The 23078-nt window shown below is 39.2% G+C and overlaps 1 protein-coding gene across 2 annotated transcripts in view; it reads left to right on the forward strand.

The window, feature by feature from the left end:
• Positions 1 to 23078, forward strand: part of Tfap2d (transcription factor AP-2 delta) — a 53798-nt gene that overhangs the window by 26599 nt on the left and 4121 nt on the right. For both annotated transcript variants that reach the window (XM_076556994.1, XM_006985937.3), the window contains 2 exons: positions 5604 to 5745; positions 9094 to 9207. In XM_076556994.1, the coding sequence (XP_076413109.1) occupies positions 5604 to 5745; positions 9094 to 9207 (256 nt within the window). The remainder of the gene's footprint in view (positions 1 to 5603; positions 5746 to 9093; positions 9208 to 23078) is intronic.

Raw genomic sequence — 23078 nt, forward strand, 5'->3', positions numbered from 1 at the left:
CATGCCTCCTGGCCTTCTGTCACCCATAAACACACGGCATACATTCACAAAGTCACACACACATACAAATGAATGAAAAAAAATCTTTAAAAATAATAAACCCTGATCTCTTCCTTTTGAAACCCAAATCTCAGTACAACAGTCAAATGGCTTTTCATCAGAAAACACTTTGCCATTAACTTTGCACTTTAATGTTTTTCTAATATTTTCTCCCAGAATTTTACTTTTGCTTTGGTGTATGCAAAACTGAATCCCCAGATATCTGACAAGCAAGTTGCATGCTGGATTTCATCCCATGTTTTGAGATCCATTTGTCTCCGCTTTTTAAGAGCATCATTTGCTAAGCCGTCACCTAAAACACTAAATCATCTCTCTGTGGCCTCCCATTTTACAGATGGGGATGGGTCATCAGTTGGCACACACAGCCTAAAGACTTTGCAGGCATTGATCTCATCAGTGTGGACGTCTCAATTGAGACATTCTTAATATGAAATAAAATGAATCTAGTTTTCAAAGTTAGGATGTTGATGCTTGTGCTTAAAGGGTAGATGCCCAAGTGGCACAATAAATTGAAATAAACAGAACGTTTAAACCTGCTCAGAACTACAGCATCTCATCCTTTAGAGAAGAAAGGTGTCAGTGGCCAGTGGCCGTGTATGAGACAGGGAGGGGAAATGTCCTTGATCCTTCCTAGGAGGCTCTTTCCACCACAGGTATTGCTCAGAGTCAGAGAAACTCACATATCCTTTTTTGCACAAACCAATCAAAACTCATAGAGGCCTATCCATACACTTTTCTGACCCTAAAATTTTCTTTTCTTAAGCTTGTTGACACTAAAGCATCTGCACTAAAGAACTCCACTTCGTATGTTTCATTGTTTTAAAATACTGTGTGTTTTAATTGACGGATCCATTATCCATTCATTTTTAGACTTTCACACACAGAGCTCTTGTGCCGTGATACCCACTTTTTAACTACATATCAGAATGTCTTCACATGCCACTTCTTTGATGTAGCATCACTGTACATCCTGTAGCAATGTTACACTGCGAGCCACAGAAAGCAGTAAACAGAACTAAGAGAAGGAAGGATCTGGCTGTCAATGCAAATGTAAATAGCAGCTGTTCTCCTCAAACTGTTTTTAAAACTACCACACGGTGAGATCTTCGATTAAAAGAGGACAAACCGTCAAGAACCAGGCGTTAGCACAAACTCAAGGGGCCCGATGCCATCCTCCTGTTTGTACTGTTTAATCCATGTTAGTGATTCTCAACTTGTGGGTCATGACCTCTTTGGGGGCGAACAACCTTTTCGCAAGAGTTGCCTGAGACCATCAGAAAACACAGATACTTATATTACGATTCATAACAGTAGCAAAATTATAGTTATGAGGCAGCAATGGAAATAATTTTATGGTTGTGGGGTCACCACAACACGAGGAACTGTATTGAAGGGTTTCTGCGTTAGGAAGATTGAGGACCACTGATCTATGTAATAGTCTCTGCTAAAATGTTACTTAAATAGCTGGATGGGTGTGAATGATGGATTGTGCAGTTACTCTGATATATGCAGCTTGGTTAGCTATATAAAGCTGGAAGGTAGCATGGTCCACACTGTCATTGTGCCGGTTTGAAATGACCTTTACTTTTTTCTTAAGAACTGCAAGTTTATCCTCTGGTCAGGTACAATAACATTCATTATTTGATGGGTCCAACTTTTTATCTTCAAGTGTGAAATTTCACAAATGGTTCATTTTTGTCATTTTTCTAGTAAAAGTGAGCACTCTGAGTGGCATGCTATGTCCTTTAAAAGAATCTTTATTTCATTTCTTCAAAATATGCATATATCTTCTTCCTGAATCAGTTAGGGTGATAAACTGTTAATAATATTTTTTTTTCTTTTTGTTTTTCGAGACAGAGTTTCTCTGTGTAGTTTTGGTGCCTGTCCTGGATCTTGCTCTGTAGATCAGGGTGGCCTTGAACTCACAGAGATCCTCCTGGCTCTGCCTTCTGAGTGTTGAGATTAAAGGCACGTGCCACCACTGCCCGGCAATAAGCAGTACTTTTTAAATGCTGCTTGTTCATTATAGCATTACTCAAAACAAAGGCCCCCATCAAATCGTGAGTATACAGAGATCCTTTATATTTAGTCATAGCATGTCTGTTTTAAATGGAGGGAAACTTGATCTTTCCATTGATTGTTGGTGGTGTGGGGGGCATGCCTTAGTCAGCTAATCCACAAAGTAATGTCTGTGCTAATAGGCTTGTTTCATTGAGGCCTTTCCCCTCATTGAGTTAGGCTCTTTGCAAATCCGAGAATAGGTAGTCTCATATTGTGAGAAGGAGAAAAATGTCTGCAATATGCATGATTAGATGAGAAAATCACTGGTAATCTTACCATCTATCAATAATAAATAAAATGTAAATATACTTACATCAATGAAGCTTCCTTTTTTTACATTGATTAATAATTGCCCACTTTGAAAATTCCAAGCAGGTTCCCAACTACATCTTTTAGATAGAAATGTTTGCAATATGCATGATTAGACAAAAAAAATCACTGGTAATATTAGCTTCTATCAATAATAAAAAATGTAAATATACTTGCATCAATGAAGTTTCCTTTTTTTACATTGATTGATAATTGCTCACTTTGAAAATTCCAAGTAGGTTCCCAACTACATTTTCCAGATACAGCAGGTTGTTCTTTTCTGAAATAGACTAAAAGGAACCCTCCAAACAACAACAACAACAAAACTTCTTTCTTTTTATTATTTTAGCTTTAATTGTGTGTGTCTATGTGTAGGGATGGGCATATGAGTACAGGTGTCCGAGAAGACATATAGAATCTCCTAGAGCTGGAGTTGCAGGCAGTTGTGAACCCACCCCATGTGGACTCTGGGAAGCACACTTGCATCCTCTGTGAGAGCAGTGTGCACGCTCAAGTGCTCAGCCACTTCCCGGGTGCTCTCCCAGTTCATATTTAGCCAGTAGTCACAAAGCAAATAAAAGAGGGTAAAGGTGTATCCCACTGGTGCACACGCTTGCCTAGCACGTGCACAATCCCAACTTGGTGATACTCTCCCTGCCTTTCCCTCTCTCTCACCCCAACGTGTAGGCACATCACACCAACAAATCATGATCAAAGTGTCCCAAGTCTTGTTTCTTTTATTTAGCACACTTAAGGGGAAAAGTTTGAAATGACTGAATATAGAACCTCAGGTAGTGATATAGAAACTGATATTTTGGAGAGATGCATGAAATGTATTATTTCCTCTGTAAATAACATGGGTAGAGGTGTAGTATAATGAATAGCTATGTGATGGAGCACACTTAATATATGAAGAATGGACATGTGGGTTTTTATTGTAAAATTCTTTCAGCTTTACTCTGTGTTTTCAAAAAATATGTCTGAGAAAAAAATTTATTAGAATTTTTTAGTTATAAGAAGGGTTAAGAGCAATTTTTATGGGAACCTCTTCCTAAATATTAGTTTCTCAGTGTTCTGTAATTCTCAACTGCCTTTCCATTTTTTAGAGCTGTTAACATTTTGAATAGAAATTTCCCAAACTGAGAGGCTTATTTTTAATAGAAAAACCATATTTTACTAATTGATGTCACCATTTATATATATATATAAATGCCTCTCCCTCATAATCTACCATGTGAACTGTCTTTATGCACTCCTGGAGTTCTGTGAACACACAGCAGGTTCAAGTCTGTAACTGCTTAGAGTGTTACATTGGACACTTATTAAACAAGGGTCACATGATATTGTCATCAAGCCTGATATTTTTTTTTTCACTTCTCCATGGAAAAGTTTGATTAACTACATGGGTATTGGGTCACCCCTGCCCTACGATTATCACCTTCTCTGAAACTCTGTAAAACAGTTTAATAATCATTTGGTATTTGTAATGTCACATCTCCTATCCCTATAACACCAATGCACATGAATAGGCTATATATAGCAATGAAAATCATAAACTGCTATTGTAGTATTCAATTCCTTCTTATTGTTATGGTTGCTAGTGTTGCCATGACTGTCTCAATGTGCGTGCGCGTGTATATGTGTGTGTGTATGTGTGTGTGTATGCACGTGTGCACACACGTGTGTGAATAAATGCTAGATAGAGGTCAGAGGACAATCTTGTAAAATCTGTTCCTCCTTCTACCTTTATGTTGGCTCCAGGGATTGATCTCAGGGTTTATGTGGCAAGAATTTTATTCACTGCATCATCTTGCCACCCTCCCCATCCCTGGTTTTTAGACAGGGTCTCATGTAGCCCTGCTGGCCCCAAACTTTCTCTGTAGCTGTTTGGTTTTGTGCTGAGTTGGCAATCAAACCCAGGGCCACATACCCACTAGGGATGAATTCTATCAACTGAACTACACCCCCACTTTGTCTTTCCTATTACACCTGATTAAGACTGCCTTGAACATGGGCTGGAAAAATGACTCAGTGGTTAAGAGCACTGGTTATTCTTCCAGAGGACCCAGGCTCAATTCTCAGCACCCACATGGCAGTTCACAAGTGTCTCTTAACTCCAGTCCTAGGGAATCCGATACATCACACAAACATACATGCATGCCAAACACTAATGCACATAAAAATAATAATAATAAGATTGCCTTGAATAAAGTTGACCCTTAGTCCATATGTTGTAAAGTTTGATTTTATGTTTGTGTGTGGGCATGCACTTGCTGACATGGGCAGGTTTGTTGCTGAGGATCAAACCTCATGCCTTGTGCATGGTAGGTAAGCAGTTTACCACTAAACAATTTTCACTCTGAGAGTTGGATTTTTAAATAAAGCTTACCTGTCAGGTAAGATTTTTGCTTAACTGATTTTTAAAAACACTGGCCATTACACCCCAGACTGTTCTCCACCAGTAAATACTACTTTCTTGGTAAGATATTCTTACCCCACTTCTTAAAATTTTACTTGCACTCAAGATTTTGTGGATAGACAGAACCTGTTTATGATTTTGCTGTATTTTACACTGTCTAAAACACTATAATGTTTCAGAGCCTTCTGGAAGGCCTGACATTGATAGTACTATACACATAATAAACTGTCTCTAACATTGTAGTGTGAATTGATATAACTATTTCATTTTGCCAAGTGTAACAATTTTTAAAGTCTTTTGACCCAATTGCTGGATATTTTGATCGGTGTCATGGAAAAGCCATCAGAATGGCTCCCCTATCGATTATAGACATTGTGCTGAGCAGCAACAAAAAGTTATATCCAAGAAGCTTTTCCCTTGGTGCTGTTGTCGAGAAGAATCTTGGAAGTCATTCTTCTGTAATGTCAAGAGACATTCAAAGGAAAGAGTCAAAACTCCTGGGTTTATTCTCTTTCTTCTCAGTTTTCCACAGTTTTGCCTACAAAGTTCTCTGTTCCTTTGTTTCCATCAGTTTCCTCACAGATGACATTCCCTCCCATTTTGTGTGTGTGTGTGTGTGTGTGTTGCTCAAATTGGATAGAAACAAAATGATGCATCTGAACACAGCCATGTGTGAGAGTTTGGGAAAATCCACAGCATTGCTGTTTTAAGGTAGGATATCCGTAAGACACTGACCTGTGCTTTCTGCCAACAGGTGAGGCTTTGCACTTGGCTCGGGATTTTGGCTACACATGTGAAACAGAGTTTCCAGCCAAGGCAGTAGGAGAACATCTCGCCAGACAACATATGGAACAGAAAGAACAGACAGCTCGAAAAAAGATGATCCTAGCGACCAAGTAAGTGCGGTGGAGATGCCTCTCTGGACCTTCATCCCCAGTTTTCCTGTTTTCTTTGATTGAAGACAGTTTAGAAGTCACAAGTTCTCTAAAAACAGGGCCTCACACTCCAGCATCTAAATAGATTGATCAGGACTCTCTACCATTTGTACCAAGGCATCAAGGGTCACATGATTAGACATGGGACTATCAAGGAAATTCTCACTTGAATATGCAGAAATTAGGCCAACTATATGGCTCAACAGCTAAAGGTACTCACCGCCCAGGCTGACAAACCTAAGTTCAATCCCAAAGTCTCCCATTATGGAAAGAAAGAACAGACTCCTACAAGTTACCATCTGGCTTCCACTTGTGTGTCATGGCATGTGTGCGCACAAATACACACACACAGAGGGAGAAAGTGTGTGTGTGTGTGTGTAAGATATAATAAAAGTTTTAAATATACATGAACTACAATATTCTCTTGGTGAGATATCCAATCACTGGTTTTCATGTGCAGATTGATCTATATGAATCTTTGCTACTTTGATAAATAATAGATTTCATTGTATTTAAGTATATTTTATAAAATACACAGTTGCAGAAAAATAACATTGATTAAGTGCAGGTAACCTCCTAAACCCTCTGTGTTTCTAGTGTTTGGTAATTAACCAAATATTTTGGCAATTTAGATAATTGTTTAGGCAGAAAGATAGAAACTAGACACATTTTGAACCAGACATGATTCTTGTTTATTTGGTTGACAGAAAGAACAGGAACGTCTCATCACTAACTTACAAATAAATGTGCTTCACATTTGATGTATGTTAAGCAAAGTCAGAAGAGCTAATGATCTTAACCGAATGCCGTTACTTTAATAGCAATCATCTGTAGACATACCAAACTTTAAATCGAGAAATCAGCTAAAATTTTTTTACCTCCTTAAGGACAATGACGTAAGTGATAAAGTTAGAATGTTGTGAGTCACTGAAGATCATCTTTGTTACATAATTCATAATTTGACATTTTGTTTTGAGACAAAGGAGTCTTTCATATCTCAGCTTCAGAAACGAAAATTTAAATAAGAATGAAAGGAGTCAGAATGATAATTCTGTGACTGTCCTATGGAGAGGGCGACAATTACCACCCAATCCTGCAGGATTGTCATCCGTATTTAAGTACGTAAGCTGTCCTAGGTCAGCAAGTTAAGGGACAAGACTAAAAGATCCACCTGGAAGTCCTGATGATGATTCAGCTAGAGCGTGGTGTCCTGTGCTGAATCACCTGCCAAGAGCTCAAGCTCTCCAAGCTTTCATTTTCCTTATTTATTCACCAATTGATTATAACTTGCAGTGTTGTTTGGGTAAGAATGAGGTTGGCTTGTAAAACTGTAAATTGATTTATTCAATGATCCAAATAATCATCAGTGTTTAGTTACTTAAAATTTATTTCAATCTGAGAGAAAAGACTTGATATGAAGTCAGTCTAAACTTTGTGAGAAAAAAAAAGACTGTAATGATGGACTACTGCACAAGAATTTATATCATTTGTCAAAAAAAATTAGGTATGAGGCTATATTTATGTTTTTAGCTAGAAATATAAAACAAATGTAACAATGCTTCACTCTTTTGTAACATAGAACCCTGGAAATGGTAGCACCACAAAATATCATCAAATAAATGAGGAGAGTTGTGATCAACTATTAAAACCCAACTAGCATCCTCAAACCTACCCAGTTTCACTTCAGAGAGAGGGGTTCCATAAAACTGCAGAAAGCAAATTCTCAGCAATACACTTGGCAAAAACTTACAGTCTCACTCTCCATATAAAAAGGTGACTCCTTGCCAACGTCAATAAAATTTAGCCATCAAAGGACAAGAAACCGCACTAGAACTTCACCAGAAGCAAATTGTACTTTAGAATATTCTGCCACTTTAAATTTTTGTTGTCTTTACTTTAGTGTGTGTGTGCGCGCATGTGCATGCGTGCGCATGCTAGGGCATGCAAGTGGATGTGGGAGGACACCTGCAGGGAGCTGGATCTCATTCTCCTCCATGTGGATCCAGAAAATAAAACTGAATTCTCGGTCTCAGTGGCAAGCAACTTTCCCTGTTGGGACACCTAGCCTGCCCTCTTAGCACTTTTGTATAAATATTTGTTGGTGGAACAAATTGTTTCAGGGCAGAGCTCTTACTGCCTTCACATTCATTGGAGGTGATTTGACCTTTCTGTGCTTGCTCATGACAACAATCAAGGCCAAACTCCTGTGAAAACAGACATACATGTAAAACAACTGTACCATCCCTTGAATATCAGTGTTCTTACCATACATGAAGAATGCTTTCCAAGAAATTCCTTCATACTTATTGACTTCATTCTATAGCTGCTATGTTAATTCACTGTATTAGATATTTTTAAAAACATATTTTCTGGCCTGGGATGGTGGCTCAGTGGATAAAAATCACTTGTCCCACAAGCATCAGGACTTGAATTTAAATTCCCAGAAGTCACATAAAGCCAGAATATGATAGCATGGGCCTATAGTCCAAGGCTCCTGTAGTGAGATAGGAGACAGAGACAGGATAATGCCAGGAGAATCATGGGCCAGCTGGTCTGCTGTGTGCCGGGCAAAACAACAGAGATACTTTTGGCTGGTTAAGCATTCAGGCTTTTGAGCAGTAGTTCAGCTGAGATTCATTCTGGATGAGGACTCAGAGGCTTCCAGTCTGAGGAAACAGGACCAGCTGAGGAACTGGCAAGGTGAGATAGCTGTGGCTTGTTCTGTCTCTCTGATCTACCAGCATTGACCCCAATAACTGGCCTCGGGTTTGATTTTATCAATAAGAACTTTTAAGATTCCTGCTACATCTGCAAAATGCCAGCTGAAACTGGTGGGCTTATTTGGAGCAAGAGATCATCTACTTCAAACATTAAGCCAGGAAAGTGATCAAAAAGTACATTTTATTGCAATATTGAGGAAAAGAATTATTCAGAAGTTGACTTAAATTTTAGCTTTGAATAATGTAAGCCTATAACTTTGGTTAAATTTGTCTATAGATGTGGTGTACTAAAAAACAAATTGTACTATTTTAAAAGATGATAACTAATTATAGTTCTCTTGTATGCATTTTTTTCTATCCTGAGATTAACGTGTAAGGATTCACTTTAAGAATGAACGTGGATTCAGTGGCTGGGAGCAGCTGTTCGCTGGAAATGTTTTTATGATCATCCCGTGGTCCTCAGAAACTGCTGACTGAAACATCCTCCTGGTCTCCTTTAAAGGGGGGGACAGATATTGATAGATAATGTCACACAAAACTAAATGTCCGTTTCAGGAGTTCCATTTCAGTCTTGCGCTTTTTGTTGTAGACAAATTTGTAAAGAATTCCAAGACCTCCTGAGCCAAGACAGATCACCCCTGGGCTCCTCCAGACCCACACCCATTCTAGACCTGGACATCCAGAGGCACTTAACCCATTTCAGGTAAGACGGGCTCTCCCATGTGTTCCGGTTAGAGATACACGCGTTTGTTAAAATAGAGACTGCTTCACTGTTAGGAATGCTGTAGCAAGATACTTTAGACTGGATGATATACAGATCATATAAATGTATAGTTTAGATTCTGGGGCTTGGAAGTCTGAGAGCGAGGCGTTGGCAGATTCAGTATCTGGTGAGGGCTCTCTCTCTTCAGACCCTTTAACAGCTGTACTGTGTGATGAAAGGGGCCAACAACCATCCAGGAGACTCTTCTTAAGGGCGGGAATCCAATCTTCCATGACTTAATTATCTCCCAGGGCTTCTCATCTTAGTATTGTAGTGGGGTTTAGTTTCAAAGTATGAATTTGAGGAGAGAGAGACACACACAGATATTCAGGCCACAGCAGTAACAGCCTGAATTAGAAAAAAAAAAGTAATTGAAGCATTTTAGAACAGAATGTTTAATATCTTTTTGTATTTATCAAGAAACTATGGCTTCATGAAAGTGAATATTAGTAGATCAAGGCATACTAAGAAGTTTTGGACCAGGATTCTGAAATCTTTTAAACAGTTACTTAATGTTGTTAGGGTAAATTGTGTTAAATGAACAGATGTGACTGGACTTAACTAAATATCATTGACTGAATTTTTAGGAGTCTATTAATAATTTGTATACACTTAGAAAGTATAGATGGTTCTTAAACACAGAATCGTTAAATGCATTATTAAAGTCATATTTTAAGTTTCAATTTCTGAGATACTTTGGAAATAAATAGAATATTTTTCTGGTAAATTTACTCTCTATATGTAATAAGAAAGAAAATGGTCACTGCTTAGGTTTTTTTTTTCCATTTCAAAACTTTAGAATTATAATGCTATACACTATTTCTCATTCATACAAAATATTTCATCTTTGACTTATCATTTGATGAAAAATATAAGCAATGTTAATGGAGGATTAATTCACAAGCTGGGATGGTGGGCATGTAATCCCAGTACTTGGGAGGCTGAGGCAGTAAGTATTAAGAGTTCAAATTCATGGGCTACTAAAGAGACACTGTTTCAAAAATGAACAAACAAAAAGTAATAATCATTAGGATTAAAAATGTTTTCAATACCTGCTTAAGTTATTTTCTGAAGGCAGAGAACAATTTATTAGACTTTAAAAAGAAAACCCCAGGGCAGTCAACCTGTGAATCATTAAAAATATTTTTTATTCCTTTTACCTTTTTTTATTGAAAATAGATTTTTTTCTTATAATATATCCTGAATATGGTTTTCTCTCCCCAAACTCCTTACAGATCCTCCCCACTTCTCTACCTATTCAAATGCACATCCTTTCTCTCTGATTAGAGCACAAACAGGCATATAATAATAATTACAATAAATAAATAAATAAAAATGGAATAGGACAAAACAAAGAAATAATAAAACTTCTTAAGATTATAAGGCTTTGAAGATGATACACAAATATCTATATAATAGGGGCTTAAATAATTTTGCCTGCAAAAACAGAGCATTTTTTAAATGCAGTATTTTATCTTAATATGTCACAAGTCTACTCAAGATTTAATAAACGTATCTTTCCAGATTCTATTTAAGATTTATTTTTCAAAATTGCACCTGACATAGAATACATTTCTCAGAATTTCATCTGCCTCTCAGTGGAAGTAGTATGGACAAGTGTAATAAAACTAGGAGAAAATAAAATGTCTAGATATTTCAGAGCACAAGGTTTTGGAATCAAGACAGCCATTCTCAAACCCACGCCTCTTTAGGGGTGAACTGGGTTGCATGGGGTAACTTTCAAACCTTTGTTTGGGTCCTTATAGAACCTCTGTACTATCTGTAGTAATGAGACAAGGAATACAAATTTAACACTTAGTAAATGGAGTATTGCTTGCTTCCACCAACAATGCAGTTTAAAAGGAATTGACACCCTCAGAATTATCTTCATCATTTTGTTTATGCACACATGAAAGGGATTTGGAACTTTTACAGATGTTAGATTCAGAAGTTAATAGTTTTTTTATGTAAATTCAAATCAGGGTCTAAAGAAGTTTGTAAAGTTACAAATTTACAAGGATTTTACTGTGAAGAAACATCGATTCTCAATCAGAATTTGAAACACAGAACTATATATTTAGTCCAGGCGGTGGTGGCACACGCCTTTGATCCCGGCACTTGGGAGGCAGAGCCAGGCAGATCTCTGTAAGTTCGAGGTCAGCCTGGTCTACAGAGGGAGATCGAGGACATGCACCAAAATTGCACAGAGAAACCCTGTCTCAAGAAAAAAAATTGTTTTGTGTGTCGTATTTTATTTATTATGCATGTGTGTGCACATGCTACAGCGTGCATAAAGGTCAGAGGACAGGTTGCAGCAGTCAGTTCTCTCCTCCTACCATTGACTCCTCAGAATGGAAATCAGGCTTGGCAGCAGGTGCTTTACCTGCTTAACCATCTTTCTGGCCCACGAATTCACTTTTCAGAAGAGACAGTAAAAATGGCGGTGTGGATGTGTGACTTGGATAGCAGTATCTTTAAAAAGTTCTTCATATATGATTCTGCTAATAGTCTGGGTAAAACTGCATTAGACAAGTGTGTCTCTTTCGTTGCTTTTTGCTGAGAGCGGTAACTGATGGAAACAGGCTCAAGAGGAAAACACTGCAGCCTGCATTGCAGTGAGCGCAGGCAATCTGCCGAGTCTGATTTTCTGCTAGTTTTGCTGTGTAGTGGCTGGGAAAGGAGCGAAGAAAGAGCATGATTGGATGGATAGACATAGAGGATTCTGCGATTAGGAACATCCACCTGCATTACCATTTTGTGTAATCAAAGTCTTCATAGAGCAGGGCATTGATACCTTATTGGATTATCGACTCGGTATCTCGAGAGCTCTGGCTTGCTCTCGGCAGACTGAATGTATCTAGACAAAGATGGGGAGTGATTTAGCCCTGTTAAGTACAGAAACTATCTCTAGTTTTTAACGGCAGATGACATATTGTGCTCTGGAAAACTGTGACAATAACAGTGACCACTCTTAGGACTCACAGCCTTCAGAGACACTTGTTTCCATCAAAATGACAGGAGGCAGATTTATTTATTATTTATCACTTCCTAAGTACCACCAGCAGTGAGAATTGTCAGAGAGAACACAGCAGACACCACAACATCTTCCGGAAAGGGAAGCGATTTGATTGAAATCTGCAGACTACTCCCATGGACTCCGTGTCTCCAGACCTGGTGATGTCAATTAGTGTAAGATGGGATAAGGCTTCCAGGAGAGGGCACACACCCTCAAGTCAAAACCACAGCCCTAATTTTCTGAACTTGGGGTCAAAGAAATTGTAACACTGTCTCCGTTCTTTGTGTCTCATATTCTTATAACCTCCTTGAATATGAGGTCACAGGAGCACATGTGCTCATATAAATAAGAAGTTAGAACACCATTAATGATCAACTCAGAGAGGACAGCCTGTCAGAAAAATGAGGAAGATTCTTCCTCAGCACCGACCTTGGAAAACCGAAATGTTAGTTGTCTCTTTTGTTTCACTGTGCCAATGGATAATAGTGTGAGGATGAAGGATCAGCACATTCTTCAGGAAGTTCTAAACTAATGGAAAGCAATATTATTTCATATAAAGTTGGATGTGGTGGCTCTATAACCCCAGTTATATGTCTATAACTCCAGGACTTGATAGGCAGAAACAGAAGGGCTGGTATGTGTTCAAGGTCAGCCTAGGCTATATAGTGAGTACCAGAGCTATATAGCAAGACAGTGTCTCAAAAAGGAAATCAATCAAAAAAATATGAAGAAAAGAATAGACACAGTATTGGTAATTACATGAGGCAAAAAAAAAAAGGCTTTTATCTTTCTATGTGTTGTATCTAACCCATATCAAATGTTATTATGATTATATTTCACTTGGGTCTTGGTTATGTCTTGCAAGAGTTCACTCCCCAGGGTCACAGGCCACGGAAGGAAGTGATAGGCCTATTTAATTCTCCAGTATAAGTCAAAACGTCTACTGACAGCTTCCTGTCTTCAGAAATGGACTTTCGCACCACTGCGGTTACTCTTCAGAACTAAGAAACATACAGACGTGCTTGCTGGTGATCATGTTTCCCGGTTGGGTCTCTGTGTTGGGAGGCCCCTTGCATGTCTTTCTGACTCTTCTTCACCATTCAGATCTTTCCCCCGGCTTTGCTGTCAAGCTGTCACCCATTGCAGGTTTGAAAACTCTAATGACAGCCTGCTCTTGTATTTCTAACAAGTCTATTAGAAACGTCTTCCTCCCATTGATAGCATTCTCCCTCTAACATCTGTCTCCTGGAGGGCTTCGCACAGCCAGTTTCATCCTGTTTCCAGGCTGCAGAGGCAGCCAACTCTCATGTCCCCAGCTCCCCCTCCTCCTGATATTCACTCCCCATTTCCTTTGGTGTTCCGTGTAAGACAGGCATCCCAGGCAACAGCACTGTGGTGTTCTAAGGGCTCTGTCCTGGTCAATATATCCAGAGAACAGTCCCACTCCTACTGTAAGCTTATTTACCCCCATCCTGGGAACCTTAAGTGTACACATTTTATTATTTCTGTTTTCCTGCTTTCTTGGGATTGGACAGTGACTAGGAACACATAGTTTGCTCTACTCCTCTTGCAAAAGAATTACCCATCTTTAGTACAAGAAATGGAAATGTTGATTAAATTTTCAATCTAAGACCAAAACATCATAAAGTATGCAGCTAATTCTAGCAGACAAGAGACAAAGTTCTCAAGTCTTCTTCAAAGAGTTCTTGGGCCTTCGTGGGGGCTCAGTGAGGAAGAGGACTTGCCCCCAAGCCTAAAGAACTGAGTTCCGTTGCGAGACCCACATGGTGGAGGGGAATTGACTTCACAAAGTTGTCTTCTGATGTCCACACATGTGCTGTGTCGTGTGCACTCAATCATATATGTATAGAAAAGAAGAAATATTTAATTAGTTGTGTGGGGAAAATGTTCTTCTAGACCATGCAATTATTTTTAAAGAGTATAAGGAATCATCAGTCTGAATTGTGAAGAAAAAAAAAATCCTGTTTCCCAAATAAACTTCTATATAAGACTGACATTTAATTTTAACTTAAACTCCTAAAATGAGGGCCACATCCAAATGCAAAGAGAAACTGGCCTGTAAGGACTGAGGTCTGTACTTATGTTACAATTAAAAAAAAATTTTACTAGCAAAAATGTAAGTTTAAAGATAAACCAGGCAAATCTTTTGTTTATTAATCATATAAGAGCTGTCATGATGTCCTTTTTAAGTTGATGTATGTTAAATAAATTATTTATATTTTCTTAAAATGAGTAGGAAATTAAGAGGTTGAGATGGTCACAGAAGTGTGGCCTTACAATGGCAGAGGGACATTCATCTCCTAACCTGATAGACCACCAGGGAAGTTATAGACATACTTCTCCAAATTGGGTTTTTAGAGTGCCCATCTCATAGGAAGGCCCTTGAAAGTGTTTCTTGACTGTTTTGGTTGAAGGGTATCGGACTGTTGTACCTGTATTGAATTATTGCAATACACAATGACCTATCATTGGCTCCTTGACTTTTCCGGAGCTGAAGTGTTGCATAGCTCCATGTTTATAAAACTTGATCACATAAAGGTTTTATAGCTCACTCTACCTACCAACTTACCCTGGAACTCTAGTTCTGCAGTTGCTCTTGGGGAAATGCTGGAGACATTGATGCAGATACAGCACAGAGTGTACTTTAGCCCTGGGGAGATATGCCCAATTCCCCAGCTGCATTTAAGTTGCTTGGGAATAGTTTTTTAAATACTGATCCTTTGGATCTCATCCCAAACCAATTAAGTCGGGATCTCTAGGGTAAGATCCACAAAAAGAAATAAGCTGGCTAGGTAATTTTTTTATGTGTGCTTGTGGTTGAAGGGGGGGGGCAGCTTAAGAAATCATGGAATCATTGTGAGTGTTGCCAAAGCCACTGTAATGAGCAGCTTTGGGTGGTTCTCCACCACCAGCCACCTGGGACTCAAATACCTTCATTATGCACCTTAATGAAATTCTATTTAAAAAGCACTTGATGCTGTAAGATAAGACACTGTATGGAGAGAATAAGTATGATAGCTGATTTCCCCCTTTCTTTTATTTCCTTGTTTAGACTATAAAAAAACAAATATACCTCAAATTTTAGCAAAAGTAAGCCCCTAACTCTTTCCCCAGGGCAAGTGTTTCTCTCCCTAGCCTGTGTTTAAATGTTAATTCCAGGAGATAAAAAATACCTCGTCTACATTGTTCTAAATAAATGTAAATTTGGCAGAGAAGACCCAGAACCCTTTGCTGGTGTCTTCTGGGGTCCATTCCCAAGAGACTGCCCTTGTTGTTCCCATGATTGCAAGAATGTGCTTTTCTAGCAGATATCACCTGATACCGTAATGGGAAGGGCACGCACAGAGCCTCAGACTATATTTCAGTCTTGGTCTTCAGTGAGTAAATAGGGGGAGGATGCAATGAGAAGCTGGTCTTCCCTTGCAGTCTTGGGGCTTGCATGCCTCCCAGAAGCAAAAGCACAGGAATGAGGTCAACACAAGGAGCCCCTGCATGCAGTGCTAGGAATCAAAAGATCCACGAGAAGCAAACAGTCAAGAGTGATGCAAGATGACGTAACAGCACGGTAGTATAACAACCCACACTTTACTTCAGCCTTCTCCTACACCTAAAGATGGCTGGCGGGGGGGGGGGGGGGCAGAAATGTGCATTCAAACAGTTTCTACCTAGAAATTTGGAGGTGAAGGTAGAGCTCACAGTAAACTATTTTCTTGGCATTTGCAATATCTTGGGTTCAAAGCCCAGTATAGGCAAAAAAAAAAGTTAAAATTTTACAAATGAAATTATTTTCATTCTATCTAAATGATGATTGCTTTTTCCCCTTCTTGGTTCATACTTCTGGTGTGTAGCCTAACAGACTTGATTGTTTTCGGCAATTTTTTATAGCCTGAAAAAAAAAAACTATAAAAACCCATCTGTGTTTGGTAGCCACAACTTTGTGGCCCAGTCTCCAGAAAAAAATAGTCAAGTAACTTTTGCTTTATTTTTAATATATACTAAATCAGTGTTTGCTTGGTATATGTGAATTTCTAGGTACCAGACGCAATTCTTTTCAAGATAGAAAGGGACTCAGAAGAGATCCCAGGGATGCTTAGACAAATCCAGGTACAGATAAAGCATTTCCAAAGGGCAGTTTGGCTAATGTAGAAACAGCATGGTAACATTTATCTAGCACAGATTGGCAGAATGCAAACCATGCTTTGGTTTTTCTGATAGATGTCCACTCTAGATTTGTGCTAAGCACTGATGATTCTAATATTTCTTAAATAAGCATGGGTAACGCTTTGAGCATAAGTTAAATTTAAGTGCTTAACCAAGAATTACACAATGTCTTAGTCATTTTTCTGTTGCTGTGATAACATACCAAGGTTAAAATCAATTTAGGGTTTATTTGGCTTACAGTTTACAGTCTACCATGAGGGGAAGCCAAGGCAAGAACTCAAGGCAGGGACCCAAAGGCAGGAACTATCGGGAACCGTGGAGTAATGCTGTTTGCTTTCTTACAGCACCCAGGACCTCCTTTCAAGTAGCACCACCCACAGTAGGCTATTTCCTCCCACATCAACAATCAATCAAGAAAATGCCCTGCAGACTTGCCTACAGGCAATCTGGTGGAGGCATTTTCTCAATTGAAGTTCTTCCCAGATAACTCTAATTTGTGCCAAGTTCACACACACACCAAAAAAAAAAAAAAAAAAAAAAAAAAAAAAAAAAAATCCCTAATCAATACATAAAGTTTCAGAAAATCTGAACAAACTGTTATTATATAGCAGTTTCTTGCTAGATCTTCAGAATTGATGCTGAATATTTTATAAATGTAGACAGGGTCTGCCATAAAATGGGTTGTAACCACTGTTAGCAAAGCCGTAACATTGTCTCGAATTCTTCTGTTCCACACAAGGGTCTACCTTTTCTTTTGTTTCTGAGTCTCAATTCTTCACTATTAGAAACTGCTGAGCTTCTGTTCTGACTCTTTTGCCTGCTCTTGAGATCCTTTTTCTGCCTTACTGGGTTGCCTCATCCAGCATTAATAAGAGGGTTTGTGCCTAGACTTATTGTAACTTGTTATGCCCTTTTCGGTTGATATCCCTGGGAGGCCTGCTCTTTTTTTTTTTTTTAAGAGAAAAGGAGGAGTAGATCTGAGGGGAAAGGAGAGGTGGAAGGTAGGACTGTAAAGGGTGGAGGGAGGGAGGGGAAACTGCAGCTGTGATGTAATGTACAAGATGATAAAAGAAATGCCGGAGGTGATAGCCCACACCTTTTCATCCCAGCAATCAGGAGACAGACAGAGGCAGGTGGATCTCTGAACTAGTGGCCAGCCTGGTCTACAGAGTAAGTTCCAGGACAGCCAGGACTGCACAGTGAGACCCTGTCTCTAATTAATTAATTAATTAATAAAAAAAAATTGAAAAAAGAAAAATAAATAAATAAATGAATAAGAAAAAGAAACTGTTGAGGCTAGCATGGTGACACATGCCTGAATTCCAGAATTTAGTAAGTGGGGACAGGAAAATCCAGAGTTCAAGGTCAGCTTTGGTTACATAGTGAATCTGAAGCCACTCTGGGCTATTTAAGACTCAGTATCAAAAACTTAACACAACAACAGATGATTACAATGTTTCAATATACTTACCTTCAAAATGTTAAGGTCCCTGCTGGTGCTGGCTTTGAATCCCTACACTTGGGAGGCAGGGGCAGGAAGAGCTTTGTGAGTTCAAGGCCAGCCAGGGATAAGTAGTAAAACCTGTCTCAAAAAATAAATCACTAAATAAAAAATGTTACAGTTATATCATTAGAATTTATCCAGGTCGCCGGGCGGTGGTGGCTCACGCCTTTAATCCCAGCACTTCGGAGGCAGAGGCAGGCGGATCTCTCTGAGTTCAAGGCCAGCCTGGTCTAAAAAGTGAGTTCCAGGACAGGCAGGACTGTTATACAGAGAAACCCTGTTTCAAAAAAACCCAAAACTTAACTGGGTCAATTCCAGTCATCAAGAAGATGATGGCATGTAAATAACTGTTTGATCTGATGATCAGATTGTTGGTTGGTTGGTTGGTTGGTTGATTGATTGATTACTGTGCTGGACAGCAAACCCAGGGCCACTCACAAAAATTCTACCATTAATCTACACCCTCTACATGCCCAACTCCAAGTGCAAATTTGTATATAAAACACGAAATGTCACATATCCATGACACACATGTGCAATCCTCCCCATACTCACACACAGAATCACACTATCTCTAGAAAATACCACTTTACTCCTTAGTGTCCTTCTAATCTCCGAAATGTGGAAACCTGGGTAGGGCTTAATTAATCATTAGGGGAAAGTGGAACATGGAGCTTTACCTGTGAATCCGGCTACACCCCCACTTTCTGGAGTTGAGTCAATAGGAAGTCAGTGGCTAAGCTGTAGAATGATGCTCTAGAGATTGTTAGTTGGAAAATCTAGCAAAAAAGTTTTTAAAACCATGACTAAAATTAAGAGGATGACTGTTAAATATGTTACCTTTTCCCTAAAGTCAGGTGCCATAAACTACAACTGTCTGTGTTTCTCAGCAGGGGAATACATCCTTCTGAGCTGGTTGGCAGAGCTTTCCTCCTTCTCATTGGAAAAATTAGTAAATAGGAAAATGAAACCAAATGACCTGGATCCCATTAGACAGAAAATGAATTAGAATGTGGTTCCAGGTAGAGGTAGCTTCCCATCTCACCAAACAAACAAAAAAAAATCTTATTGCTTTTTTTTTTTTTTTTTTTTTTTTTGTCATGCTGGGATTGACCCAGATCCTTGTATATACTAGCAAGTGCTCTATGGCTGTTCAAATCTCAACTTGGAATTCTTGATTTTGGGTTTAAATTTCCTGATATTTTAAGACTTTCCTTGTATGAACTGCTCTTGAATCAAACCTCTCTCTTCCTCCTTCATCTCTCCTAAATTTCATAAAATTGACTTCGGCCTACCAGTTAGACCATCTACCACATTAAGACATTCCAGGACTTAAATTCTATTATCCCATATAGGAACCCTCTTCTCTATTTTAATACCAGATGCTAAGTTAAAACTCCAGCATTCTTTTGATCTCCTTACTAATTAATAGGTCAAGCAGAGTAGGGCCTGAGGAATCTCACTGCACTTCACTAAGGCTTGGTCAAGGCTGCCAAGGGCACTCGAATCCATACTTGAGGTGTCACCACACAACTAGCTATCAGTGTACCCCATTTTGCTGTCATTCTGATTACTTTTCTACCCAATTTTGAACTGGGCATTTTGAGAGAGTTTTGTCCCAGGCATTGTGAAAATCACCCCGTAAACTGCATCAACACTGCTCTTGTTACAGTTTTTAAAAGCAACACAGCACGTTGCAATCCCACCACCATCACTGAACCCAGGACAGACACACTTCAGCTGCCATGTCTCCATCTGAAGCCCTCAGGTTCCTGGCAGTGCTGATAAGAAACTAGGTCTCTCAAATGTTGAATTTTGGATATTTTTTAAATGTATTTTTAAAATAAAGCAGCAGTCTTACAGAAAAGTAAGTGGAATAGAATGCAATGGGGAAAAGTGGCAAATGCACACAATGGAATGGTTTTCAATCATAAAAAATAACCAACTGGGAAATCTTAGCAGCATAGATGAGTCTCAGAGTGGTTAGGCTGGTGAACACAGTTACAGGGGCCCATGGATGTTATGATTTGGTTTACATGGAATTCAGAGGAAAAGCAAAAACTGTAGCTAGAGAATTTAGAGCACCACTTTGTCAGAACCGGATGGTGAGAAGTGAGAAAATAGGTCTGAGAAATCCTTGTTAGTAATGGGAGTAGTTACACAAATGTTTGTCAAACACACCCAACCACAAAAAACAAGTACTACTTTATGTAAAATCAAACTAGATAAGCTTATCCACTTAAAGAAATAATTATTATAATAATTAATGAAGACCTTTAAGGGCCTGCCTTAAAGCCTTCTTTTCAGGGTTCTAAAAACGACACTACAGCAAGTGAGGAAAAACTAAGTATCTGAGGGCGAAGGAATGAATTTGCTCATATCATACTTCATTGCATGTCTCTTTATTCTCCTGCTTCTCTAAACCTACAGCTTCTTTTCAGCTCTCATTCTTAGCTCCTCTCTTGCCTGACCATCCATACATTTCTAACAGGAGACTCCTTGCAATCTTGAGAAAAGTTCCAAAACCTCAAGGTCATAGCACATTCCTAGAAGGAGATAAGGAGCAGAGCTATTACCATGGTAACACAAGGTTCCAAGGTGTCAGGACCAGAAGGAGGGGGCGAAGTGAGACATAGCTTTTTATCAGCAGACTTGGCAAGCAAAGAATTAGCAGGCTTTTCTTAGGGTATTTTGTGTTAGTAACCTTGGCAAGACACCTTCGACGCTGACCTTATGCATAACTGTAAAGTTTTAAACTTAAGATCCATTTACAAAGGCCTTTAGTCTAGTTTGAGTTTGCTCTGAAGTAAAAATGAGCTAAATGCATGCAGTTTGTGTCAGACTGAGGAGAGATTGATATTTTTGTTAGTCTGAGTAAAAGGAACAAAGCAGGCTTTAAGTGTTTACAGTCTCGTGAGACAATAGATGTAGCTATGAAGCATCTCCTACTATATCTTCTATATATCAAAATTATACAGCTAAATGAAAGGTCATCTTCCTGACCACCCACAGATATATGCGCCCATAAGACTAAGATATAATCATGAGATTACATATATACATTTTATGAAAATGTATGGTGATGGTGAGATATCATAGCTGTTATTGCACAAGAAATTACAGATGAAAGCAACAGTATTCAGAGTCGGTGGCCTGCAAGCCTTGCTCAACAGGTTAGCCCATCAGAGAACATTCCATTGGTGGGTTGACATCTGAATTATCAGGTGCTATAAACTGTAATTGCATTATGGCCCTGCAATAGCTCGTGACAATGACCTCTGACGAATGAGGCTAGAGAAGATGGCTTAGTGGTTAAGAGCCCTAGCTGCTTTTCCAGAGGACATAGATTAGATTCCCATCACCCACGTGGCACTTCACAAACATCTGTAACTCCAGTTCTAGGGGATCTAACACTCTGTTCTGGTCTCTGTTGGCACCAACCCTGAAAGTGATGCACAGGCATACATGTAGGCAAACACTCATGCACATAAAAACAAGATTAAAACTTGAAATACATTATTATAGGAATGTCTGCTGGGCATGGTGGCACATGCCTTTAGTCCCAGGACTTGGGCAGCAAAAAGCAGGCAAATATCTGTGAGTTCAAGACCAGCCTGGTCTACAGAGTGAGTTCCAGGACAACCAGGGCTACACAGAGAAACCCTGCCTCAAAAGAACAAGAACAAAACAAAAACAAAAGGAAGGAAGGAGGGAAGGAAGGAAGGAAGGAAGGAAGGAAGGAAGGAAGGAAGGAAGGAAGGAAGGAAGGAAGGAAGGAAGGAAGGACGTAAATTCCAGGACAGCTAGGGCTGTTACACAGAGAAACACTGTCTGGAAAAACAAACGAACAAAAACCAAGAGAGAGACAGAGACAGAGACAGAGGGAAAGAAATACTCATAACATGTTTCAGAAAATGTAGGTTATTAAGTTACATGTAATAAGTTCTACAATAAATTCCTATAATAATAATTTTCATCTTGTGTTTTTTGAGACAAATTCTCGCTGTGTAGCCCTAGCTGGACTGAAACTCTCTATATAGACCAGGCTGGCCTTGAATTTACAGAGATCCGCCCGCCTCTGCCTACTGAGTACTAGGATTAAAGATGTGTGCCACCACCACCTGGCTACCTGCAATTCTTTGTCTAGATAAGACCTTACTAGCTTAACACTAAGCTTCCTCCCATTAATTGTGCTATCGCAACTTTTAAAGATTAAGCTCTTTGAAAAGAAAGAAAAGTATCTTAATTACTATTTAGCCTGTCAACTGCTTATGTCAATATTACCTGTCCCCCCCCCCCAGCACTGTATCTGCTTCTGTGTTTTTTTTCATCCTTGTTCTCAGAACATAGTTTTAAACCGGCTCTTATTACTCTAGAGACCAGAGACTCCCAAATGAAACCAGGGAGCATTTAACCTTCTGTTAATTAAAATGTTCATACCCAAGGGCCAAAGAGATGGCTCCACGGTTAAGAGCTCATGCTGCTTTTGCCAAAGGCTGGAGTTCAGCTCCCAGCACCCATGTTGGGTGGCTTACAACCTCCTGAAACTTCAGGTCTAGGGGGAGCCAGTACCTGTGGCTTCTGTAGGATAATGGATGTGCAGTCATGTCTCTTTGAGGTTTTAGTCTGCTATCCTTGATAATTAATTATAGTTTTTAAGATCTTCTAAACTTTCATTTATGTATGTATATGTACATGTGGCTATGTGTACATGTGTACAAGTACACATAGAAGCCAGAAAAATACATTGGATTCCCCGTAGCTGATATCACTGGAGGTTACATGCTACTTTGTGTGGATGCTAGGATCCACTCTCAGATCCTCTTAAGAGCAACAAGGGCTGTTAACCATCAAGGCTATGCCTACTTCCACATTAAAGGAGTTAATCGTCTTCTCACAAACCTGTTGGCCATTGTCCTGTTATCTTTGGGGGAATTTCTGTTTAGATCCTTTGCCTATTGTAACAAGATTTCTTGAATGTCATGACTGAGGTGTAGGGATTCCTTGCATAGGGGTATTAACACCATATTGCATCCATGATTTGGTAATAGTTTCTACCATGATATGAGCTACATTTTCATTTTGCTGTTTCCTTGGCTGTGCCAAGGC

This window comes from Peromyscus maniculatus, chromosome 21, assembly GCF_049852395.1.
Source record: "Peromyscus maniculatus bairdii isolate BWxNUB_F1_BW_parent chromosome 21, HU_Pman_BW_mat_3.1, whole genome shotgun sequence".
Lineage (NCBI taxonomy): Eukaryota > Metazoa > Chordata > Mammalia > Rodentia > Cricetidae > Peromyscus > Peromyscus maniculatus.